Source organism: Anopheles stephensi, chromosome 3 (genome assembly GCF_013141755.1).
Source record: "Anopheles stephensi strain Indian chromosome 3, UCI_ANSTEP_V1.0, whole genome shotgun sequence".
Classification (NCBI taxonomy): domain Eukaryota; kingdom Metazoa; phylum Arthropoda; class Insecta; order Diptera; family Culicidae; genus Anopheles; species Anopheles stephensi.
In genome coordinates, this window is record NC_050203.1 from 82,957,664 (window position 1) to 82,983,841 (window position 26,178).

General features: G+C 46.9%; 4 protein-coding genes and 1 long non-coding RNA gene across 7 annotated transcripts; 2 read left to right on the forward strand and 3 right to left on the reverse strand.

Moving 5' to 3' along the window:
- The first annotated feature begins 975 nt into the window (after positions 1–975).
- On the forward strand, positions 976–13,276 carry LOC118513729 (estradiol 17-beta-dehydrogenase 11). Its single transcript, XM_036059883.1, has 5 exons — positions 976–1,650; positions 8,250–8,367; positions 12,135–12,370; positions 12,438–12,599; positions 12,666–13,276. The coding sequence occupies exons 1-5, from the start codon at positions 1,495–1,497 to the stop codon at positions 12,966–12,968; spliced, it is 975 nt and encodes a 324-aa protein (XP_035915776.1). The 5' UTR covers positions 976–1,494; the 3' UTR covers positions 12,969–13,276.
- Positions 10,107–12,122, reverse strand: LOC118513730. The gene is made up of 2 exons (XR_004906504.1): positions 10,974–12,122; positions 10,107–10,908 (listed from the first exon to the last, which is right to left on the reverse strand). It is a non-coding gene; the product is annotated as an uncharacterized LOC118513730 (long non-coding RNA).
- Positions 13,115–15,127, reverse strand: LOC118513728 (chitinase domain-containing protein 1). Its single transcript, XM_036059881.1, has 4 exons — positions 14,533–15,127; positions 14,274–14,454; positions 13,606–14,209; positions 13,115–13,527 (listed from the first exon to the last, which is right to left on the reverse strand). Exons 1-4 carry the CDS (start codon positions 14,800–14,802, stop codon positions 13,386–13,388), a joined length of 1,197 nt encoding a protein of 398 aa, XP_035915774.1. The 5' UTR covers positions 14,803–15,127; the 3' UTR covers positions 13,115–13,385.
- Positions 15,128–15,703: 576 nt separating this feature from the next.
- On the forward strand, positions 15,704–25,186 carry LOC118513732 (chitin deacetylase 1). Of its 3 annotated transcripts, XM_036059886.1 has the most exons (6): positions 15,704–15,850; positions 15,927–17,359; positions 22,805–22,877; positions 23,106–23,278; positions 23,514–24,508; positions 24,575–25,186. In XM_036059886.1, the coding sequence occupies exons 2-6, from the start codon at positions 17,302–17,304 to the stop codon at positions 24,851–24,853; spliced, it is 1,578 nt and encodes a 525-aa protein (XP_035915779.1). In that variant the 5' UTR covers positions 15,704–15,850; positions 15,927–17,301; the 3' UTR covers positions 24,854–25,186. The 3 variants fall into 3 exon arrangements, with proteins under 3 accessions (XP_035915779.1, XP_035915778.1, XP_035915780.1); XM_036059885.1 differs by having other exon boundaries at positions 15,704–17,359; XM_036059887.1 differs by lacking the exon at positions 15,927–17,359 and having other exon boundaries at positions 24,575–24,895.
- LOC118513735 (U6 snRNA-associated Sm-like protein LSm7) lies at positions 24,876–26,130 on the reverse strand. Its single transcript, XM_036059890.1, has 2 exons — positions 25,883–26,130; positions 24,876–25,819 (listed from the first exon to the last, which is right to left on the reverse strand). Exons 1-2 carry the CDS (start codon positions 25,895–25,897, stop codon positions 25,463–25,465), a joined length of 372 nt encoding a protein of 123 aa, XP_035915783.1. The 5' UTR covers positions 25,898–26,130; the 3' UTR covers positions 24,876–25,462.
- Between the last annotated feature and the right edge of the window lie 48 nt (positions 26,131–26,178).

A 26,178-nucleotide genomic window follows, 5' to 3' on the forward strand; every position in this document is an offset into this window, starting at 1 on the left:
TGGGTGCTACGAAGCACGCAGCTTCCTCAATAGCGCCAGAGCTACCGGCTTTGGTGTAAAAGCTATAAAGATGAGGATCGGTGGATTACAAACAAGCCGACAAGCTACCATAATGAGCCTGTTTGTAGTTTTTGCATAAAGTCTTCATGCCTGATTTTTTTTGCAAGGTAGCATTCTTCAAAGTTGTGATGAAAAAATAGATGTAAATTTTGAAGAGTATTTCACAGAGAAAAATATGAAGCGACCTTGAGTTTGGTGAGCGGTACTTAACGTCTGCTAAGGGTTGAGAAGTCGAATAGAAAGACAATGATTCTTTTGTGCTTTGAGGACTTTAGTATGGTCGGGTCATCGCTACACACTACCACATGGTTGTGTAAAACAAGTGTCTACATGTTTATAACAATAAGAGATTTCTGGCATAACACATTCGTAGCAATCCAGGTGTTTTAGCTTCATGATCAGAGACATTTTTTATTCAAAAAGTATTTTCTGAGACTTCCGGTCCAAGAAGTTTGGGGTTAACGCTCAAGTCTAGACTTCGTGGAACTTCTTCAAAGCGAATCTTCCATAATTTACCTTTTGGTGCTTCAAACACGATCACCTGCCATCATAGAATGCCTGGCAAGCGATCTCCCATAGCAACGCACACCGCAAACGTCATCGAACTTCAGCCTGCTGTGGTAGCGAAGGCTTTTCTCCGATGCCGGACCCACCGGCCCCATGCTCTCACAGAGAGAAAGACCGTTGTTTACTGTTTTGTGCTTCATTTCATCACAAAAACAACCAAAACTCGAAATGGTGAAAAACCCCGTCTTCTCACGCACTCATTTTCATCTCATCACACTGCTCTTTCGGTGGAAACTCACGTTCACCAAAAACAATCGCGAAGATGAGCCGTGAGTGAGCAGCGAGAGTGAGAGAGCGTGAGAATGGGCCGCGCACACGAGCTTGGGTTCCGTAGCATAGCGTCGGCGCAGGCAAGTTCAGCCACACCATTCACGTTCGGTACTTGCGATCGTTCGGATCGGACTCGGACCACGACGAGTGACGCCATCTCGAACAGGGGACTGAAGATTGGTGAAGGAAAAGAAAAAAGAAAGCTCCGCTAGTCCAGTTGGTGCTTTCTAGCGAAGTGAGGTTGACCCGATTCCGTGTTGCTAAGAACCGGGAACCAACACCGGGAGGGGATCTTGTGTTGAGCTTGTGTTAGCTGCGTGATAGAAGCTGGAATTAAAGCGTTCCGATCATTTACTAGCTTGTTCAATATAAAACGGGTTAAAAAATTATTGTTTCTAGTGCAGTGTGAAGAGTTAACCGAAGTGAGAAGAAAGCCACTCACTCGTATGCCCAAATATTGTAAAGTGAAGTGAAAAGTGATACACAAAAAACGGAATGTTTTAATCGAGTTCCCTCGAGGGTCTAAAAAAGTGTGCAAGTTGAGTTGAAATTGTTCTTTAATTGTAAAGCAAAACAAAAAAAAAACACAAATTCACGATGGTGCTACGAATGCGGGACATGCTCTACGAGAATCCGCTCGATCACTTTCTTTCGCTGCTGTTCGATCTGCTGATCTTCTTCGTGAAATCCATCTACTACACGCTCGAAACGATCGCCCTTACGCTCACACCGTACCGATTTCGGAAGCTAAAGGTAGGTTGTTTTTTTTTTTAATAAGTGTGAAGAAATGGGAGTTGAGGAAGGTGGTGAAGAGGGTGATGAGCATCTGGTAACATCATCAATCACTCATTACCGGGCATACTGACCTTGTTGTGTGGGGTGGGAGCGTACCGATCGCGTTCCTGTATGGACAGCGGCGTGCTCAAGAACGTGTGCTTAATTTCGTATGTTTGTGCGTGAAGAGCACATCAACACCGAAATTGAAAAAAAAAAAACGTTTTACCTGTTCCACCTGCAATTAAGGGTGCTGCTTTTGCGCATCACAACTGAACATAATGAAGCAGTTGGTTTGATCATCTCAAGTGTACCGTTCACCTTACGTTCGTTCATGTGTTTTCAAAAAATGACCGATAATCTTCTTTTATATTTCAATCAACTTTTCACACTTGAGTGTATGTGTGTGTGTTTGAGTGCGTGTGTATTTTATTGACCTTGGTGAAGATTATTACGAGGACACATCACGTCAGAACAATTATAAATTCGCTTGACTCCATCCAGACTTCAGATACGTTAATTTATTCCTTCATAGAAAACGTTGTAATGTGTACGATTTGCATTCATAACTGAACTGTGCGTTGGGGTTGCAGCCATTTGATGTGAGCATTTTCAGTATTCAAAGCACATTCTATCGATTTGATACGAACCTTCCATGAATTTGATGGATCGTTTATTTTTTCTTATAAAATATAGTGTAACATATTTTACCGAATTTCTGCAAATGATTTTAGAAAATAAAACAACACTTTTAGTAGAATATGATAACACAGCATCATCATTTATTTCCACAACTTTATCATAAATGGGATAATGTTCTCACACGGTCACACAAAACCAGTATAGTCAAGTGTTTTTCACTCTGTATAACAAGTGTCTTCGTGTTTTGGTTAGTTAGGAGGAATACTACATATTAGACAGCGTTTACAAAGCCAGTCGGTCTTTGTAAAATTTATTGAAATAGTATTTAATTTATAGATTGATTTTACAACCAAAAGGTAAAATAAACGGAACCGGCCCAGCAACACATTTATTGTGATATTTTGTAATTTACGATGCCGAATTGTGGGTTTACGATGCCAAAGTGACAGTTGGGGAAAACATTCAGGCGCTTTAGGCCGATGACCAATAAGCTGTGTAAACCCTGCATTGTGAAGCTTGAGGGAAGTACGTAACTAGAGCGTATAAACGTACTCAGTACGATTGATCGCCAGATAACGTTTATATCGTGTGTTTACAGACTGTCAAGCGGTTATAATTGCTGTTTCCTAAAATTATATTTGATTAATTTTATTCATTTCATTCTGAAAACAATAAGATAAGGTAGAAAACGATAAACAATAAATGAAAATCCTGCATCAATTTTTTGTTTTTTGCTCTGAGAATCTGATCTTTACGGGTTTGTTTTAAATTTAGCATCGGTCAGCGGTTTATTATGAAAGTTGTATTTAGTAAATTTAAAGTTCATAAATTTTGTAAATCCAAAACAAATACGATTAAATGTTAGGATCCTATACTTGCATCACCAAGTTAAATCATGGATTTTCCGCTCTAAAGCTTTGAAAGCAATTTTATAAAAAGCGAATAGAGCAAGGTGATCCTATTGTTGCGTCCACCACTGTGCGCAGTGAGCAAAATTGATTCGCAGCATGATTGAAAATGCAGCGCTTTCTCCAAAACACTGTGAATTTGTGCCGAGCCACAAAACGAATGCAATTCGCTGCATCAACCGTTTCGGTTCGGATAATCGATTGATTGGGAGGCATTTTTCTTGTGCCGCTTGCTGCCCGTTTTGCTCCTATTTCGTGACCAATGTGTCAAGCGAAAAGCGAAGCTGAATTTACGTGACACACGCGTAAAATACCTGATCGCCCTTGAAAAAACGAGCAGGTTTTTTGTTTGCTGTTTTGCACTCTTCATTCTGGCCAGGACATTATTGGCCGGTGATCGTGCGATAGTACTGTATTCTACCACGTCCACCACCCCGAACAGCAATGTGGGTCAGTAGAAAGCGAAAATGCGAAAAACATTCAACAATTCTTACCCGGTTGCTTATAAGCGCACGCCGCGGAACCATACCAGAGATGCTTTCGCTCTGCCTTACCCACCTTACCAAACAGTGTTTCTCTTTCCTTTTTAAACGACAATTTTCGGAGGCTTTTTTTCGGGCCGGTTGTTTATCCCGTTATCGAACGCGACCTGTGTGGACCGGTTCTGCATGCATAATGTAATGCCAGCCGCGTGATGCGTAAAGTCGTCCATAAAGACCATTGAAAACTGTCTGGCAACCCCTTCGCCCTTTCCTTTCGTCTCTTCCTTTCCTTCCGTCGGCTCGTGCATGAAACGATATCTTTATCTTTTATGCTTTGCATTTGGAGTTGATGTGTTTTAGAGAACATCCGCTTTCGTTGAGCTGTACTAGCTACATCCCCGAAGAGAGTGAGATGCCGTTTTCCTATCCCCACTCAGATCCTATTTCACCGCATGATGCATTCCTCCTGGATGCATCTGGATAGCTTCAAAGAAAAAGAACAACAAAATGAAGCTGTTATTCTACCGCCGGCTAACACATTCACACGTACTAATCAATATTAACAGCAGGTTCGATGAAAGGCGTTAAACGATACGAGTCGACAGTTCGTCCACCTCAGGATCTTCTTCCCACAGCTGCAATGAGCTTCAAGCTGATTTCAAAACCTCCTCACACGCGTTGTTGACGTTTCTGTTTCGAGCTTGCCAAAAGCAAATTGGGTCATGTTGTTGCCTCTCCCGGGGTGTTCCGATTGGTCAGCCAAACTGGGGAGGTGTTCCGAGCAGGAAATGGTCCTCGGAAAAGGGGATTGGAAATTAGCGAACCTGTGGCACATTTGCTCAACCCAGCCCATCAACGACGTAGCAAGCTAGCTATGGGGGAGGCCGTTAAACAAAAGGAGAAAAGTCAGTTTACTTACTCTAACTGCAAGGAGAAATGTGCTTTTTTGAGCTGAGCTTTTTCTAGGAATGCTTTAGAAGTGTGTTTTTACGGGAGAAAAAGTTATTTTTCTCATCCATCAACGAGGAGTTAGCTTAATGATAATTACCTTTCTTTTTTTCACAACCTTCAAACGCTAACGAGCCTTCGAGCTGTCATGACCCGGTGAACAGTTTTTTTTTATTAATTTATTATTTCCCCCTGACAAAACAGACACTCCTTCATTGCATTGTGCAATGTTGTGAAATAGCGTCAACCGGCCTGCCGGAGAAAGCTGGGCCAGATTTAATCACTTAAAATAAGCTAAAAACACCCAAACACCTCCCGGCTGCATCATCTGGTGTGTTGCATTACTTCATCATTCCGCTCGAACGATTCAATTAACAGTTGGCCTCCCGCCAGAGCGTTGCATAAAAACCATCCAAAATAGTTCACTGACCCCTCTGGGTTGGGGGACATTGAACCGGAGAGCGTTATAATAGCGTCACCGGTACCGCTGCAAATCGATCGATGGTTTGGCGATCGAAGAGAAATGTCTCCGTCAGATTTCGCCTTATTTGTCACTTCGATCGTTCGGTCGGTCGGTCGGTCCGTGCCTGAGGTGCGACACTAAACGGTGCAAGCAATTATTTAGTGATCGCGTTGATTTGCACTGATTAGATCAAGGATGCTATGCGAGTGCGCGAATGCAATTATCGGGCCCCGCCATCGATCGGCGATCGGGAATGTATGCTGGCTGACTGGCGGGCTGTCTGGCTGCCGTTACTTAACTGAACGGTTGCTTAAGTACTATGCAAAACAAAAATAAGATAGTATTTGGCATTGGAAAAAGGCTTCAAATTTAAGTGAAGAAGGGAAAAAAAGCCTTCAGCACAGCGCAGCATTACAACCAGGGTTTCCTGGCGTATCTTACATAAAGCGCCTGGAAGTCAAGCTGTGGCACAAAAAGTGTGAGCGAGTGTGTGTGTTAAAACCCTTCAGAAACCAGTACGGACACATACACACCCCACAATCACCTTGAGGATCAGCAACACCAGCAGACAATTGCTTTAGCGCCCTAGGGTTCGGCAGGCGGCTTCCCATTTCGGCCTTCATCCAACCCAAAATGACATCAACAAGCGGGCAGCTTTAACCGTTTATGCCCCGCCGAACCGGTTGTACTTGTGCCGGCTGTACTTTTGTCGTTATTTACCCACCAAAATGAAAGTACTTTTACCCGGCAGATCAACGGCACTTATGTGGCCTACATCGCTTGACTTTTGGCGTTAAAATCCACCCGAAAACTGTAGGCAAATGCACGAAAGACTTCAACGAGTGGATGACTGATTTCCGGCGACGAACCCGGCTAAAAGTCTTCACCGAATGATCGCGCGCTCGAACGCACACACTTTCTCCACCGTAGGACACTAATGGGACACAATTACGCGTGACACTCGGTGGACACTCACACACACCCGGCGCGTTGACAGTCGTTAGCTGAAGGTACTCATTAAAATCGAATTATCTATTGCGTTCGCTTACGTAGTGCACTTGCTCTCTTCTGCAAAACAAAAGGGTGACACCTCGCTTTGCCAAATTTCTACTCGAGCAACACACGCAAAATGCACTTTTCAAACAAAGCCTGCACGACAACGCTGTTCAAGCTGCGTCCACTCAAGCGCATCACGTCATCCGTGGACGGGCGGACGGATGTACCAGGTTGACAAATTCGCAAACAGACCCTCATCTCGTCTCCACTCTAGTTTGCTCCCTCCCAGCGCGATGTTTGTCCTTCTGTCGCAACGTGTCGCATGATGGAACGAGGCGTCCCAGCCGACACACGATGGACACGTCGTACTGAAAGGGCCGTTTGTTTGACAGGCTATTAAGATGCGGTAAGGTACACCGTGGATGGCCTTTTTTTCGAAGTCATAAAAGCACTTTACGCCGGGACCAGGGCCAACGTGTTGGGTGGTAGCTGCACGTACGAAGAACAATTCAATCAGCATAAAGTGGAAGGTTTGGTCTTATGTGCGGTTTTAAGAGAACGTCCCGAAGCTGGGCGAACGACGACCATTCAATCCAACAGTCACTCAATGGTTGATCAATCCGATACGCTTTCAAATGGCAAAAAGGGAAGGAAACATTAATTTCCTATTGCCTGAATGCCCGAAATGGCTCGAAGGAAATTGAAATCTCGATGACGTAGCGAGAGTTTCGCTACCTTTTAATTTAATGCTTTTCCTTTCTCTTTCGTTACAAAATCGGGTCTCGATATCGTCCATACGGCATTCGGTGCGTGTCTGATCTGCGAAGAGGAATAAAATTGTCCACAACCACTCCTCAGCCATTGAACTCTTAAACGATGGAGTTGTCAAGACTCATTCAATGATCAGCATGATTTGAGTATGAAGGTACTTCACAAGGAACCAAGGGAAAAAATCGGGTTCTATCGCCTAATATTTCGCCTTAAACTACTCCAAGCTGCTTCTTCAAAGTTTGTGGACCGGTATTGTTCAACAATGTACAAAATTCCCCCTTCAAATAACTTCAGTCGTCCTGTAGTAGATGGAGTAACTCTTCATAACTAGGACTTTTAACTGACTTTGGAACTTTAAGTAGCTCGGAATGGATCTCTCGAATTTAGACTTTGAAAACTGAACCAATTTTACGAACCTTCGGAAGCCTTTTTCTATGCCAATTATATTCTCACGAGTCCTGTAAACATTTCTTATTTAACTTTTAGCTAGCTTTCTGGGGGAGGGCTTCTCCTTCTTTCTCGGCCTAACAAACTCTTAAGGTCCTACCTGCCATTTCTGGCCTATTGATACCGCATAGTCATAGGATAGTCCCCATAGTGAGCGGGAAGGACTCAGATGAGGTTTGAGCCCCGGTCCTGTCGTGTGAAGACCGGCCCCGCTGTTGCTTCGACCACAGGACGGCCCTCCCTTTATAGCTTCCTAACTGGTGTATTTTTAAATAGCACTATTTCTATAAAATTGTCAAATAACTTAAATTAGTGATAATGAAGCTTACCCTCATGAGATCATGAGACACTGTAGTCATGAGTAATTATGATAAAAACGATGACAAAGTATCAGCTAAATTATTTATACTAATGGTACTAATCTAAGTTATCTAATTCTTTAAAAAATCATTGCCTCGTCAAAAATGTCGTTAGAAATCTGCCCAACGCGTCACTTATTGATTGATGCGTCCTAAGTCTTTAAGATTCTACTAACGACACTCATTCTTCAACCTCTTATCATTATTATTATTACTGCCATCTTTCTTCCTCTTCTTCACTGCCCTAAAAGGTCATACCGATCGCGTCGAGCGCCCTTTGCCATGCTGTTGACACACATGTCCATTTGTTAGCCTTTTTTAAGCACGTTTACTTAAACCCACCATTGCACAAAAACGGTTCGCCATACGGTACGGTGGACTTTAGCGGCAACAGTTTCACCCCAAGCAGCTTCACCACACCCTGTTTTACAAATAAATGAAGCCCAGGCCCACAAAACAAGCGACATCGTGTGTCTTCGGGCGTTGATTGATTTCCGCCCAACACTTTCTTATTCGGTTTGTTTGAATCATCGATACACCTTCTTCTTCCGCTCATTCGCAGGACGTGGCCGGACAGGTGGTGCTGATAACGGGCGGCGGTGGTGGCGTCGGACGGCAGGTGGCACTGAACTTTGCGCGACTGCGTGCCCGTGTAGTCATCTGGGACATCAACAAGGATGGTAAGTCACTGGCGTCCTCGTCGGTTGGGTGGGCAAACGATTGGGCCACGATGCGATCGATCGCAAAACGGGACGGAAGCTTATGGGGTTTGTTGGGAAGGATCGTTTGATTAATGCTAATCGTCGCCGTACAGCCATTAAAGCGATTCGCCAGCCATCGCGCCACCGGCTGGGCAAATGTGATGGCATGCGTGAAGGTGACAAACGGAACCACCGCGGACAGCTCAGCATAATCTGCAACGGAACGGCGCAGCGCGCTTAAGAGAATAGCTCCCAAGATGCTACAGGCCGGGTAGCTCTCTAAGGCTCTAAGGTTTTGTGAAGTTGCAAACCATTTTATAATCGGTATAATAGACGTTCCCACAAGACCTTCGCCCGGGTCGTGTTTAGCGAGTCACCAGGAAGTTGGTGAACTATTCTTCTAGCAAATTAGCAGCAATTTCCAAACGAATGCGTGCCGTACATAGTCCTCCTGGCTTGGCTTACCACACTGTCCTCCTTCAAAAGCGAAACCTTAAACAATCGCACCGAAGCCACCAAAACTGGAATCGAATTAAAATGTCACCCTTGCCAGCTTTCGATCGGGTGTGATGTTTGTCTGCTTTACGCAACTTTACCGCAGACGGGAGATGACGAACACACTCCGGCTCACAATAGTTCACCCCAAATCAACACGCAACTTTCAGCATAAGCTTTCTATGGCAGTGGAAGCCAAAGTCCTCCGTGGCTCGGGTACGGAAACGGAAGACTTGCTCACGGGAGAAGGATAACTTGATCAACGGACGTATGCTAATCAGATCGTGTGTGGTACTGCGACACCTCAAACATTCATACTTTAGTCTGTCGATCAACGGTGGACGATTTAAAATAAAATACTCTTCTTGGCCTTCGGGCGGGCCTTGGAGGCCTTGGACTAGACATCGGATCGATAGCCGTTAGAAATGCGGGAGGCGATTTTATGCTATTTATCCTCGAGACACGCATTGGACATCACCGAAACCGGTTCGATGTCACGTGTCAGTATATTTATGTTGCGAAAGAAGCATTTTTGCAATCTTCGCCGAACCACCTGCGAGATTTGCTTTGTCTGTCGCCTGGCGTTATCTTGTGTGTCCTTCAAGATCCACGCTTAACATGCCAGGTTTTTTGTTGCAATATGTGCAAGAACAGAAAAGCTCCCACTATGGGCAATTGGAGCATGCTTCAGAGGACTTAGAACTTTTAAGCAGCTTTTAAGCAGCTTCCGAGTGTCACTAGGCAACATTTTGACAGGCAGCTGAATAGTCGCCTAAAAGTGGTGTTCCAAACGGATGAGATCGCTTCTTAAGCAGCCATTAAACAGCAAACAGAGTTCGATCTCTTTTTTTGCAAGCTGTTTGAGCGATTGATCAGATAAACCAACAAAAGGCCGTGCGGATGATCTAGGTTTCGAGCTACAACTCTTTTACTACAGAATCAACAAAGCTAACACTACGGTTTCTCGTTTTTCGGAGTTTGTTTTTATCATTTAGATTTCTTTGCAACGTTTTTTTTTTTTTGTTCGTTGCCTACACTTACACCTCGCTCGCCATGTTGAGGTGGCAGCTATCAATATGCTACTTCACACCTGTCCGCCGAAACGGAACGACGACGAATTTTTAATACGATTTTAACGATCGTTTCTTTGTAATTTCTAGCCATTCATCGTCCAGTTGACACAAACGTGTCCAAAAATTGAAATAAAAAAAAGAAAATGATAATATAAACGCCAATCAACCAATGATCATTTGATGGCTTTGAATGAAAACGATCGTTATAAAAGCAACGAGCGATAATTTAAAGTAAAAGCGCAGTGGTCGCTGTTATTTGATACTCCATCTTCAAACTTGGGATCTTTTTTTTCCTATTCTTCTTCCGTGGCACTACAACCTCGAGAGGTCTCGGCCTGCCATTTCTGGCTTTCTGTGACTCAATTTTACCCGTAGAAAAGTAGTCAGCCTTTCGTACGGGGAGGCGGTCTGGATGGGATTTGAACCCCGGCCCTGCCGTGTGAAGACCGGCGCCGCTGTCGCCTCGGCCACCGGACCGCCCCTATTACATTACGTAAAATGGGCAAAACAACCCACCGATTCACCGATTGCAGCCCTGAAGAATTGACATCCGATTTGGCAACCACATACGGTGATTAAAATGGATCGTTAAAATCAAAACACCCAAACAAAGGGCCCCCTTTGGTAATCTCGCTGCTGCGTGACATGCATGGTGAGCTGCCGCGAAAACAGTTCTGCCGGTTACGAAAATCCCCGCTGCCCGGATGCAGTTGAGACAGGCTGCCGGAGTCATTGCTTTTGCTGCCACTTTTCAGCCAAACAGGTCATCGGTTACGGAAGGCAGGATGCTTAACGTCTAGACCTCTCTCTCGATCACCTCTTCACGACCCGCGGAGGTAAACAAGGCGCGCACGCGGGTCCGATCGGTTTGTTTATCCAGTGTCTCGAAAGGAGGTGCACATAAAATTTGCATAGACCCGCACACCCGGTCGAAATGGCCCGAACACCAGCACTGTAGATGAAGAGATCAAGTCGCGCTTTAATGGATATTGGTTATGACGCGAGGCAAATAATTACTGCCAACAATGCTCCATTAGCCGGACTGGGGGGTGCTCAATTTTCACGGTACGCGGTGGCGCTATCCGCGGGCGAACGGTCACAGTTAACCTTAGCGTTGGGTTGATCAGTCAGTCGCGGGGGGGAAAAACCTTCGACGGTTTAACTGTTAGCTTAAGAGAGAACACAGAACAGTAGATACGGAGTGAGTCAAATATTTTGGAAATTCAGCGTTTAAATATTTTGGCTCCAGTGCCAGTAGTTATCAACTTGCCAGGCAATCCATGCAGCTGCATGATTCAACACCCCGTCTAAGGTATCGTAGGTCGTCTTGAAATAGCAGGTGGTGCGTGGGAATCTGGCGCCATCGTCGCTCCTGGCCGATGACGCGGCACATAAACTAGCTTTCCTCATGAAAAACCCCGCTTGATTATCGACCAAGTGGTCACACCGTCTGAAAGGGTTCGGAGTAGTTGGGGTCTCATCTACCAAAAGACTTCATAGCCGTAGTCAAATCTTACAACAATCCTCGGTTCGTCTACTAAGGGACTAAGGTCGTTTAAAGGCGTCACTGTCGTCTGAGTCATCCTGTTGAAACAGCATATTACCCTCACTACAGATTACTCGTCCGACTCTTCAAGAGTTCTTGTCGCTTCTTGTCCAGGAAGTGTCCTCGCACCTTCCACCATAAGTCGATGTTAGTTGGGAGACACCGTCTCGGTAGAGGTTTCTGCAACACCTTGTTTTAGCTGATCTATTCAGACCAGACGAGGGTCTGACTTTGAATTCGTCTGATGTGGTGATCCTCTGGTTTAGCTGAAGCAAATGTGCCTTCCAATGGTAATATGCTTGGAAGGAGGCGAAGGCCTTTACCATTTATCAGCTGCTGATTCCTATCGTGGTACTGTCTGCCTCTTCCCAACCTGCCTTGAGCATACTTGTGATGAATCTGATGTTCAAAGCGTTGCCGATGGTTTAATTTGTCATGTTGTACCTGTTTGTACAAAGCCAGCACACAGGACAGCAAAACGTGCATAATGAACAGCGCCGTCTGATTGATTACTACACCCGGGATCACCATCCATTTATCACACGATGTTAAACACCGTGTTTCTATACCTTTCCCGAGCGGCATCATGATACTAATTTGTTTAACCGGATCTTTCTCACCTCGCCCCACAGCACTCCAGGGTACGGTGGACGCACTGGAAGCGGAAGGCTACCGCTGCCGTGCCTATCTGGTGGACATCTCCGAGCGTGAGCGGGTGTACGAGGCGGCCAAGAAGGTGAAGCAGGAGGTGGGCAACGTGGAGGTGCTGATCAACAATGCCGGTATCGTGGCGTGCCGCACGCTGTGGGACCTGACCGATAAGGCGATCGAAAGCACGTACGCCGTCAACATCCTGTCGCACTACTGGGTGAGATTGTAAGATTGTTTAGAAAAGCTTACGCTGTACTAATGGGAATATTCGAACTGTTTTGCAGACCACACGCGCATTCCTGCCCGAAATGATGAACGCAAACAGTGGCCACATCGTAACGGTCGGTTCGGTGGCCGGTCTGCTCGGTACGTACGGGTGTACCGATTACAGTGCGACCAAGTTCGCCTGCGTCGGATTCCACGAGGCACTGTTCACGGAGCTGAAGGTAAGGGAATGGTCATCAAATCGTGCTGCACGATTCTCGACATCCTGCATCTTCCCCTCCTTCCAGACCCACGGCTACGACAACATCCACATGACGCTGGTCTGTCCGTACTACATCAACACGGGCATGTTTGCGGGGTGCAAACCACGCCTGCTGCCCATGCTCGAACCGAAGCACGTGGCCGACAGCATGGTACGCTCGATACTGAAGAACGAGGTGAACTGCACGCTGCCGGACCACGTCCGCATGTTCCTGCCGCTCAAATGCTTGCTGCCGGCGAAGATGTGCTGGGAGCTGATGTACCGCGTCATGAAGGGTCCGGAAACGATGATGGGCTTCCGTGGACGGGGCAAGGCGACGGCTGGATAGGCAACGCTCGAGCACACCTAAAACCCCACGCTCGGTGCGCTCATCATCATTTTAACCCTTACTCCTTCTTCCCCACCCTTCTCACACTCTCACACACAGCTAATTCGTCATCCGTTTTTTAGTAAGGCGCGTATTACAATAAGCAGCTCGTTCGGCATTATTGCATCTTATTTCATTGCTAAGAAATGATCGAATAGTGTATCGCTCGAGCAAAAGAGCAACGGAAAACTGGAACCTTTTACCTTTTAGGCCGTACGCTACGCTAGGTGGTAAGAATAATAGCGGAAAACTATTTCGTCCAGCTAACGAATTTGCGAAGCTTTGCCCTACCTATCCGAAACGACTGTGTGCGGCGTGTTGGGCTGATAAAGCATTCGCTGAGGGTAAATTGACGCGTGTGTCTAGTGGTTCGTTTTTTTAGAAAAGATCGTAAAAGTAATCCAACCCTTGGCCAAGCTCCCAGATGGAAATGCCCGTGCCAAGCTCTCGGGCCAGCTTAAGCCGTTCGTCGATGGAAAAGAGTGTCGGATAGAATACCATATGGCGTCCGTTGGAGGTTCTGCAACGAGGGATGATGGTGGTCATTAAGCTACATACCTTACGACTACAGAAAGCAAAACATCCCCTAGTAACCTACTTCACTTCGAAGAAGTTCTCCACATCGTGCTCATCGTACGTCAGGTGACCCTTCAGGTGCTTCAGCAGCGCTAAATACTCGTGCGCCACTATCGGCTGTCCACCGTTCGGTGTGAAATCGCTACCGTACATGTTCAGTCCAACGAGGATTTTTGCACGCTTTTCTCGCACGCCATCCGTACCGTCCGGGCAGATGTGCTGGACGGCATTCCGTACCCAGTACAGTGGGGCATTCGCTCCCGGTCGCTGGACGCTCGAATAGTCGTACGTCATCAGCGAGAAAGCCGTTACCGATGGGACGAGCGCTTCGAAGTGCTTGCGCGAAAACAGATCGTACGTTTCTTTGCGTGCTGGCGGTATCACAAGAATGCAGTCGAACGAGCCGGTGGTCAGGGTGTTGCAGATTTCTTCCACCAGTCCGATTAGGTAGTTGTCCTCTACACGGGCAGCCAGCTGTGACCAAACTTCCAGCACCAACCCATCGAATTTGTGTTTCCGGGCAGTCGCTAGCAGTAGTTTAGCGACAATGGTACGTTCTTCTGGATAAGTGAGCAGCTGGGAAAAGTCCCGGTCGGTGAATTTATCGAACAGAACGCGTGGCACAACTAGCAAGAGCAAGAAACGAGTAAAGATTATCGATCGAAAGATGCGCAGCTCATTTTATCGTACCTCGATTGTTGATTGATGAGCCCGCCTTCCTCACATCCTTTACCCACCCATCGTCGATATCGTGCACACCGGCTACCTCGTACTTTTTGGGACCTTTCCGCAACACTTGCAGCCACACCGGTGACACGTAATCAAACTTGGGTCCCCACGTTTTCGCCACGTCGTACCCATGATTGTTCCACTGCAAACCGAGAAACAACGGAATCGGTGCGTGAGTAACGTTCTAGATAAGGGGACACATCTCTCCTCCACCACCTACCGGCGTAACAAACCCAAGCACTTTGCCCTCGAACAGTTTTAACGATGTGTCCTGGAAGAAGGCAGCATTTTCCACGAGAATATCCTTTGCCGATGGTTCCCCCTGCACCAGTCCCCTATCGTACACGTTGGTCGGCTGTGGACCGGTTTTTACTTTCAGTTCCTTTACTTTCTTGTTTTTGTTCTTATCGGACGGAGAAAGTGTTCCGAAGGCCACGTGGAGTATCAGCAGGAAAGAGAGTATGCATTGCACCGATTTTTGAACTAGCATACTTAAAGCACAGGCGTTTTGTTAGAAAATAAAGCACCAACAAGAGAGTTGCGGACGGATTTTTTTCCTCGATCCGATGTTTTTCTAGGTCAACTTTACACCGGCACAAGCGGTGAAGCGGGTTTAATGAGTGCAACTCCCCTCAAACAATACTGATAACAGGCACGCGTTGTGTTGAAAGGATTAAAGTTTTATGTGATATCAATCGCGCAGCGTTTTCAGTACATATTCTCCTATAAAATTGATTTTATTAATTTCCCTTCCATTGTTTTGTGCGGGCCCGGGTGCTGAGGACAACTGTTTGTTTGTAAATAAACTGTCAAACTGACAGCTGAGATGCGGTTGCACGGTGGTTCGTCCCATGGATAAATTGAGTTCTTGGAAATATTTGTTTTTGCGATAAGGATTTGCGTACTTTGTGGACCCTTGTTAATTATTTTTTGTCTAAAAATTGCAAAAAATTAGAGAATAATTCAAAATAGTGACGCCAGCTTTTATTATAAAACCGAATGCTGCCCTGGAGATTGGCACAGAATTTGAAAAGTAGCTGTCAGTTGGTTTGTTTACGATAACGGACTTCTTGGTTTCCAGTACAATGAATGGTTGCATAAATCGCGCAACGAATGTGCTGCAATTGGTAGACTCGATAGAAATAAGTAGCAAAAGTTAAACCAAAGTTAGGGTATCTACTAAAAGTGTGCGTGATCAGTCCGATAATGCCTGAAGAGTCCCAATTCCATCAAACGATCATCCCGACTGTGTGTTTACCGCATGTTCTTTATCGTCGTCTCAACGGGGGTGATTTCTATCAACATTCGGCTGCAGCCTACAGGCAAGCATAACATTAGTTAGCTGATATAAGAAGATATAATGAAACACCTTTCAACATCTCCATTATAGACGACCCTTTACAACCCCTACCTCAACCTCTCAGTTCTGGCTTACTCGAGCGAGGAGACGATCCGGACGGAATTTAACATCCGCTGCAGATCATCGGCATACGTTCCTTTAGAATCGCTGTACCTTATTCCAAGAAGAGTACAATAAGGTAGTATTAGTATTGAGCTTATCCCGACTATTTAATCCAATATAAAATCTGCATTACCAATGATCTTCACATGAAGCATCCGTTAGGGCGGTATCTCTGCATCCACAAATCGCTTATCTGATCCCCTGTGGAACGAAACATGAAATGAAAAGTGAAATGATCACCAAACTCAACACCGAATCAGAAACACGAAAGAAGACGGCAAAACAGCAATTAAACCACTTTCTGGCGCGAGCGTCACGACGACGACGCAGCGCCAACGGCGATGTCGTTCCCTGACCTAGGACAACACAAAATCTGCAATACGCACTTTGCTTATTCTGAGGAGCTACAGGAGAGCTTACAACCGTGAGAGGATGTTTGAGCAAAAAGGCAACCATAAGGAGGATCCAAGGGCAATCCTGACTTAGGAAAAATTCGGTTGGCATTTTATAAAAGCTTTAGTTTACTGACGACATTTAAAAAAAAATTCTCCCTGTTGATACCCGAAAAGCACAAAGAAAACACAGCTCCTCCAACCACACGGAACTGGCACCGGAACCAATAGGATGCTCGAGAAGCAGCAGCAGCAGCAGAAAGAAAGTAGTAGCGCGCATCGCTCTTCGCTCTCCCAGCATCGCGCGACTTTCTTTGCGGCGTTTGCTATGCTCAGAGCGCACCATGCCATGCGTCACGGTGCGATGATGTTATAAAGCTAACGGTTCAATTGCAATGCTCCCCCATTTACCGGCGAGAGATCGGAGCGTGCGCACGTGCCTTCGAACGTAGCTCCGGACGAGATCGTGTACGAGATCGCGCGCGCCTTTAAGTAGCAACAGTTGAAGTAGTGTTCTTCAAAGCATTTGAATTACAAAAGCGTGAATTCTTAGGCAGTGCAGCTTAGCGAAAGTCGAAGGTCCTGAACGTAAAGTGCGGCCCCAAAAACCAGTTCTTGTGGTGCGTCCGGACGCTGAAGTGAAAGGAGGCGGTGTCAGGGATTAGTAGAAGGTGTGCGCGCGCGAGTGGACACCCGCAACATTCAGCCACCAAAACGTGCTCTCTTCTTGGCGCGCGTGGCTGGTGAAAGTAAAAGTGGAAAAGTCGCACTGCGAAACGTCTGATACGCGTGTTTGTTTGCGCTGTGCCGTTTTGTCAGCCCGTTTGAGCTATCTCAAAACGGGGAATAGGTTGTGGTGGATTTGTAGTGGGCTGGATTTTTCCGGAGTAGCAGGATCTCGGGCGAAGAAAAGTGAAATCGGAAAGCTTCCAGAACGTGTGCGTTCAGTGTGTTGTGATCATGATAAGCAGCAGTTTAAGTGCAACATAATTTCTCAAAACGAGATCAGCATCGCCTGCAGCAAACCGCTTTTCAGAGGCTGAATGCCCAAAAGGAAGTCAACCGAGCGGGCATCGCGAAACAGTGCGGGAACGAGATACACAGAGCACGAACAAAAAAAAAACCGTCAACCGGAATGGGTCTATTTTTATGCTACACGCTGCTGACGCTCGCGGTCACTTTCACTGGAAACGGTACGTGGGACGGGATGGGGCGCCTAGGGTATTGGGGATGGGATAAAGGCGTGGTGGTGATGGGATTATCTTTGCATAGATCCGATCGGTACGACGCTACCTCGAGCATGCAGGTAGCAGAGATTCGTTTGTGGCAGAAAACTGCATCGGGTGTGTCAAAAATGGCGCCCTTTCCCCCCCCAAAAAAAAAAAAAACTGCTTCGACCACGCGTGTGTGGGCTAGTTTTCATGGCGTTTAAGTCGGAATTTAGAAAACTCGCTCGAAAGGTGAACGTGAAAAAAAAAACGGCCAACTGCAGTTGCACTTGCAACCGTCGATGCACCGGGAGCACATTCGTGGGATTTCGCTGGATGGTGGGAACCGGAGCAAACGGACAGATGGAAAGGCAGGTGTATGCGTACACCTGTTTTTTTTCGTGCTGCAGGAAGAGAAATTTTTAACACTGCTGGGCCGGAAAAATGCTTCGGTCGGTGAGAAAATGTGTGTCTTCCGCGGGTGCAATTGCAATGATGGGTGATAGGAAAAGTGCTTTGGCTGGGAAGGCAGACACTTTGTGGGCCAGGAACATTTCCGATTCGGGGATATTGAGCAGAAACGCTCGCTCGGCACGCAACAAGGAAGATGTTTGTTTCTACAAATCGCGGTGTGTTTAAACAGACCTCGCCAAGGGAACGATGGTTGGGATGGCAGGGAATTCTTAAGTACTTAGAGAGAAGTAAGATGTCCAGATAAGTCATACTATCTTTCTGATAAATTCATTTATATGTGGAGGGTATATATTATGAGCTGCCTAAGTAAATTGTAATTTTTTTTTTAATTTATTATGCCTAAGACAGCGATAAAAAATTAGAATTTAATGATATTCTTCTTCTTCTTTCGCTTAACGACCTCTTATTCCTCTTAGTTCATGCTTGCCATTTCTGGCTTACTCGACTCCATGTGATACCGCATAGTTGGATAGTCATTCTTTACTATGGCGGAACGGTACGGGTAGGATTTGAACCCCGGTCCTGCCGTATGAATAACGGGCCATCCCGGTTCTGGTAGTATTATAATAGTAATAAAAACTTATGAGAGTAATTATAAAACGGCATTTTCCTGAGGGAAGCATCCTAGAATAATATACTCTGAGTTGCTGCTGTATATTGAGGCTTCCAGGGCAGATCTTACAAGTCTTCAGATACGCTGAAGAGGGCAGCTTGTTAGCTGGAGTCAACAATCAACGACTCAACACATTTTTCCTTAAAGTATGGACTTTATAGAGCATTTGCAGTCCCAGAGACGATGTAGAGTTCGAGAGAACGATGCACAGTAAGCGTCTAACGAACTACAAATGTATGATTTTGGCAGGCTGATCATGTTATGAGAATGATACTGGACGACTAAAAAGACCGTGCTAAACTATCGCTGGGTAGTATGAGTTGCTCAAGCAGCTGCTGCTTTCGTTTCCATATTGTTATGGCTGTTGAATCCACGTTTCAGAGATATTTAGGTTCCGTTCTTCCACAAAATCCCGATTCGAAAATTAATTACAAAATAAGCTATAAGAACGATCCTCAGAGTTTTTATTCAACCATTCTATCAAACCTGGCACGAGTTCTGTCTCGCTCCATAACTCGCCTATAAGTGGAAAATTCTATTTGTTTTCACTCTACCGATTGGCCTTCTAACTGCAGCCCGCGCATTACCGGCCACCGGCGGTGCGATGAAGCAAGTGGGAATGCTACACACGAAAACGGAAAAACAACCTTCCGTTTGTACCGCGCTAAAGTGTTAAAACAAACGAGAAAAACAAACTCTCGGAAAATCACCCCCCACCGAATGCGGGCTGAAACACGGTCGGGCTCGAGTGGGAGACGCGCGAAGCAAAACACACCGGAGAACCGGCCGACCGACCGACCGACCGCCACTCGTCGTGACCATAATTAATTAATGAATCGTTAAAGTAAACGATCGAGCGGCGTTTGTTGGAACCGAGAGCAAGAGAGAGAGAGAGATGGAGGATTGGAAAAAGCAAACAAACACAACCAGAAGTTGGAAAATGACACTCCTGGGCTGAAGGAAAATCTACTGCCGCTAGCTTCGAGGAGGTGTATTTTTGCGAGGCGTAGAAAAAAAGAGAAACCACGCGGCCGAGGGATGAAGGAGTATGAATGTAAATCAGACTGGAACCATCTGGGGCCCGTTCCGCACTCGGAGTTTTCCTCCTCCGGCTTCCCGATCAACGGTATTTATGAAGTTTCCAACGGTTCCGAAGCGCGGCGGTGCCCGGCTGGCTGCGAAACCAGAGGGAAAAAAAGCGATGGTGACATGGAAAATTGAATTACAAATTCGCTAGCCGGTCTCTTGCTCCCAGTGCCTGCTTGCTCGGTTTTTCTGGCTCGATCGTGGAACGACCACGATCTTTCAACCGGTGACAGTTAGGCTTATTAAAACTCAGCTAAAAAACAAACCCCCCGACGGTTGGAAGGCCCCGCGTCTAGTGCTACTTTATCGTCGACGGTGTGTACACGGGTCCGGAATAGACCAGCAGCAGTTGGAGAAGTGATTCAATTTTCCAACCTCTTCAAAGCGACCACGACGACCCCGTGGGCGTGGACACCAGCGAGTGTGACGATCAGCCATTTCCTGTTTTACTACTGCGCCTGTCCTCACACTCACTTCACATTCGTTCGGGACAGATGCAGTTTTGCCCGGTTGCGACAAGATCAGCAGCAGTGATAGTGTGTGGTACGATTTTGCTGTAGATGTGCCGTGTTGGACCCGACCTTTCCCTTCAGCTCGGTGAAGTCTTCCAGCGAAGCGGTTTTTCCCACGTTCATTCAGGTTCGGGGTGTAAGAGCCTTTCTCATAAGAGACATAACAACGCGCACTGTTGAAGCTGCCATAAGCTCCAGCAACTCCACTTACTACATGTCACACACATGTGTAATGTGAAAATTGATTTTAAATATTGTCCCCCTTACGGTTTGGTGGTTAAATCACTGCTGCTGCTGCGTCTTGTCTCACGGGTTTTGTTTTTGTTTTTACGAGAGGGAAGTGTTGAAGATCGTACTGTACGGAGACAACACCTTGCTGACCTGTCGTAATTATACTTGAACATCATACCGGCGATGATGGAAGACTCTTTGAGACGTTGCCCGTCTCGGAACTCGGTGGAGGTTATCTAATCGACGACGATGAAGCGACATCACCCAACAACACCTGAAAGTGATTAGGGAAGACTAGAAGAGTAACTGCGAGACCGGTAGGACGCTTGGTATGATGTACAACCGTACTGTTCAGTTCATACAGGCCTTTAAATTACGTTTATCACTGTGATGATGATGAGTCGTACCGGTAATGGAGGAACAAATTCATCTCTTGGTTATTCAACAAAAATACTACGATGCACTGTTAGATGAAAACCAATCGCATATAATTCTCTGGTCTACATATTTGAGTCTTAAAGGCCTGAGATAGCGAGCTGCTCGGTGGTTGACATGATTACGGCAACGGTCTTAAACCAGCTGGACCGGGAATCGAATCTCATCCCCATCGTTCCCATGTGATGGTGTAAGCACTATCCAACAAAGTGATTCTAATAAGACCAATAAGCCATTAGATGGCCGACATGACCCAGCAGGGTCGTTAAGCCAAGAAGAAAAAGAAGATGTAACCCGGAAAAGGATATTGAGGACTCTCTTGCCTATCTGTTGATGCTACAGTGGCTGACGTCGGATCCAAGAGACCTCTTCCAGGAATCCCAAAAGATGTCAAGCGTCGGCTACATTGTCGCTAATAAATTTGAATTCCGAAACTGTTGAAGAAAATCTCGGAAAATGTAGCTAGGTCATCATCAAGCTGGCCTACTCTTTTAAAGAGCCCTGACGACAATAGATTTCCAGGAAACTCGATCCCTGGCTGCAGTTTCCCATCCGTGTAGGCTCCCGATCTCCTACAGATCTCCCTTCACCTGATCCAGTAGCCATAGAAACTCGCTGTGCTCCCCGATGCCTCGTGCCGAACTGAGGGTCGCTGACGAATACCTTCTTGGCGGGGCATGAGTCCGGCATCCTCATCGCATGCCCCAGCCATCGTATTCGCCACCGTCAGGATGTCCGGTTCGCCTTATAGCTCAGCAAGCTCGTGGTACATCCTTCTCCTCCACACTCCATGCCACTCTCACACACCGCCAAAGATGGTCCGGAGGATGCGTCGCTCGAACACGCCCCGAGCGTTTGCATCCTCCGCTCGGATGGTCCAAGACTCGTGGCCATATAGGACCACCGGGCGAATCAGTGTGCGATAGATCTCACGTTTCGTGCGGTCTCGAAGCTGCTTCACGTTTCAGTCGGGTGTACGCCTCACACACCTTCGCTGTCATCTTGTCAACGATGTCTATGTCGTCCGCGAAGCCAAGAAATTGGAGAGACCGTTAGAGAATCGTGCCACGGGTATTTGTAATGAAGAATATAGCTAGGCATTTTATATGATTTAAAGCATCTCGTTGTGGAACTGATTAACTAAAACTGTGGTGCAAGTACTTCTAACTAACTGTTTCATAATAATTACACACACACACACAAAAGCCAGAAAAGTGCCTATGTGCGTTGGTCGGATATGACACAAAACGGCAGTCAGCTGGTGCAGCACGCCCTGCGCTTCTATAACGGGCCACGGGATGGGATGTCACGGTTCGGAGGGTTCACGCAACAACAACAACAACAACAACAACAACGATCTCATCTCTCCGGCAACAATGAATGCTCGCAACCGCACGCATGCATACCGGTTGCTGAATGTTGAAATGATTAAATTAACACCTCAGCGAGTTCGTAAAACAGAAACAGTACTCGTCATGCGTTGTACCGCATCTCCGGGAAAGCTTAGCTTGAGCTGGTCGGGATAGTTTGAATGAGGTTTATAAAAATGAAAGTAAAGATAATGTATTCTTTACAAGCGTGTGCAGTAGTAAATCGAGTAAGCGCTGGTTTGCGAAAACATTATTCGAGATAACATCTTTGCCTCCCGCTCGTCGATCAGCAGATCATTATTGCCCTTTAATAAAAGAGAATTTCTAGCATAAATTGCAATCATTATAAAAGCGGTGCTCATTAAAAAAAAAAAAAAAAACGCTCTTTTCCAACCACCCATTTTCCTTCATCACTATTCAGTTTGGCGAGTGCGCACGAGAGTTTGCACGTTAACCTCAATTTTTCTTCGCCGCCATATTAGGAAGTTGTGGGCGATATTGTTTGCTTCCAACTGGAGGAACAATATAGTGCTAGGGCCACCACGTGCTCTTGCCTGCTGCAGGTTAGGAAAACCGTTTGTTTTATTGAGCATTTGCCTAAGATTGTTTTGTTTACTATTGTCTGCCAGCAGACTGGCTACTTAAGGGTTTCAGCGCCATCTTGTACACTCACCCGACGGGCTTCGCTCGCTTCTTTCTTTACTTTCAGCGCACGGCGGCAATCTGGTAAAGCGGAGTCTCAAAAACACAGTTCCCTGCTTCGAGGATGGACGGTTTTACAGGTCAGTGTTGATGAGCGGTGGTTTCCTGCTTAACGATTACCAACAATCGTTTCCCCGAACGGTGGGAAGGTTTGGCGCGTTCGCGGCTCTGATTTGCCGCCCTTTCTTTCGGTCGGTTAGACGACTGTTGAGTGGAAACTATACCGGCGTGCAGCAGATAGCTTCTCGATAGCATTCTGTTGGAATAGATAACCTAATTGTCTCGTGCTCTCTCTCTCTCCACGGCAGAAATCCTGATCGACCGGAGCAGAAAATGTGGACCAATACCGAGTGCGCGAAGTACTATCTGTGCCTCGACGGGGAAGTGTTCGAGTTCAAATGTTCCGTCGGGCTGCTGTTCGATGTGTCGCGGCAAATCTGTGACTTTAAGCAGAACGTGGACAACTGTGACGTGACTGCAGGTATGGCAAGAATTTTGAATTTTCGTCTCTATAGTAACGCCTGAAGATGCGAGTTACATTTTAGCCCAGACTGCTTCGATCGTTGTAATATGTTTGACATGCGCAACTTGAAGAGACAACTTTCAGGGTCTGGGTCCTCCCGATTTATTCGCATGACATGAGACCTGCACTCCAACGCCAACGGTCTTTTCTAGCATAATAATTAATGCTCCTTCTCCTTCCGTCCGTTTTCCAGAGGCCCGTGTTCCGAAACCGCTCCTGGAGAATGCCAAATGCGAAGAACGATCCCAGCTCGGGTGCGGCGATGGAACCTGCCTGCCGAACGAATACTTCTGCGATGGTTCCGTCGACTGTGAGGACGGTTCGGACGAAGGCTGGTGCGATGTGGAGAACGATCCGAATGCAGCCGACCCGTGCGACCTGTCCGTGTGCGAGCTGCCGGACTGTTTCTGCTCCAAGGATGGTACCATCATCCCGGGACGATTGGAACGCTACCACACGCCGCAGATGATTCTGCTCACGTTCGACGATGCAATCAACTTCGAAAACTGGGAACTGTACACGGAGAAACTCTTTACACCGGCGCGCAAAAATCCCAACGGATGTCCGATCCGGGCGACGTTCTTCATATCGCATCAGTACACAAATTACGCCCAGGTGCAGCGGATGTGGAACGATGGGCACGAGATTGCGGTCCACTCGATCACGCACCGGGGTCCGGAGGAGTGGTGGTCCCGCAACGCTACGATCGAGGATTGGTTCGACGAGATGGTGGGCCAGGCGAACATTATCAACCGATTTTCGAACGTCCGGATGGAGGAGCTGCGTGGGATGCGGGTTCCGTTTCTGCGCGTCGGTTGGAACAGGCAGTTTCTCATGATGAAGGAGTTTGGCTTCGTGTACGATTCGTCGATGGTGGCTCCGTTTTCGAATCCACCGCTGTGGCCTTACACGCTCGATTACAAGATGCCACACGCCTGCAATGGGAACAATCAGTACTGTCCTTCCCGGAGCTATCCGGGCATCTGGGAGCTGGTCATGAATCAGCTGGAGGCGGGCGAGTATACGTGCGGCATGGTGGACACCTGCCCGCCGCACATGAACGGGGAGGACGTGTACCGGATGTTTGTGCACAACTTTAAGCGCCATTATCACACGAACCGGGCACCGCTAGGGCTGTACTTCCATTCCACGTGGTTCCGCAAGCAGGAGTATCTGGATGCATTCCTGGTAAGCATGGAGGGAATTATTCGTGGGTTGAATTTACTTACCCACATTCTTTTATCGTTATTGCAGAGATTCCTCGACGATATGGCCAAGTATCCGGACGTGTACTTCGTCACGAACCATCAGGCGATCGAGTGGATGCGCAATCCGACCACCTCCAATCAGCTCGGCCACTTCGAACCGTGGCAGTGCCGACCGAAGCAGCTCGATCCGCAGGAACATGCCTGCAATCTGCCCCGAACCTGCAAGCTTCACAGTCGCGTCCTGCAGCAGGATCGCTACCTTTCCACCTGCAACGAGTGTCCGGCCCAGTATCCCTGGATCCGGAACGAGTTCGGATTGGACTAGAGAGAGCGGGACTGTGTAGTGGTAGCGTGATTTGCGTTGTTTGGAATTTATTTACAAGCATAATAGCTCAACACCGAGTAGAATTTAGTTTGTGTGTTCGGTAGTACTTTCCGGCTACTCTGCGATGCCCCCTTTCAACTTCATTTGCGTTACAAATTTTAACAACTATTGGTAAGCCCAGCGGTGGAAGTCGCTACTGCTACAACTACTACTGTTGCTCCCTGTGCTGGTGTGACGGGAACGCGCGCACGACTTCCTAGCAGAAGAATGTTTTAAGTAAGGTTACTTAAGGCTAAGTTAATAAATTCGATCGATTTACCGATCTGCCGTAAACGAGTCTGTTTCTTCTCCTGTTCCTGTCGTCGCCAGGATCATTTTCTTCCACCGCTGTGAGCTTGGCGGGGGGAGTATGGTTAACTGATAAACATGAGCATGAGTAATAGAGAAAATTAATGAAAATGGGAAACAAAAGTTGAGAAGGAATCAGGTGTAACGAATAATAGGGTATAACTTTACTCCGGGCACGAGTGTAAAGGGCAAAACAAACAAAAGCTGCGAAAAATGAAAACCTGTTGTTGATACGCCTCACAGCACGGTTGCCCGTCCACGCTAGCCTTCCTGCGCGATGAAAGGGTTCTGTATCGATTCCATACCGTCCTGCGGACAGATTAGCACCACCGATGTGCCACGGCACACGACTAAACCGAGGTGCCGTGTATCGTCCGCCAGCTTGTAATCGTCCGGATCGCGCAGAAACTCTATCGTATTGTCCAGCACCAGGTTCAGCAGTGGATCGTAACCTTTCAGCACGCCGGCCGCTTCCCGACCGCCCGAAAACTTGACCCGGATCGTTTTCTCCAGGTATTTGCTCAGGTCGAGAATGGATTCCTTTCGCCGTTTTTCTTTATTGTCGCCTCCGCCGCCGCCACCACCACCACCACCAGTGGAGTTACCGGATGGTGCAGACTGGAAGCAAGACAAAATAGGTTAGCGTTATGAACTGCACTGCCACCGCTTAATCTAACTTACTTTCTTTTCCGACATGATTTCCGAGTGGGCAATACACCGTGTATTAGTGCGACGAAACAGGAACGGGTGCAACTAGCAGCGAGTCGTGTCGGCGATTTGTTTACAACACAAGCGTACGAGATTAGCGGTTTCTTTTCTGTGTTTGCTCGTGTTGAGGTTAGGTGTGTGCGAACTGTCATAATATTGTCATGCAAAAAAGGGTGCCCAGTGCGGCAACAATTCCATCACTGTGCTTTTCGCTTCATGTCGCTAAAATACCGCTTAAAAACCTTCATCAGATAAAAATTAGATTTTTC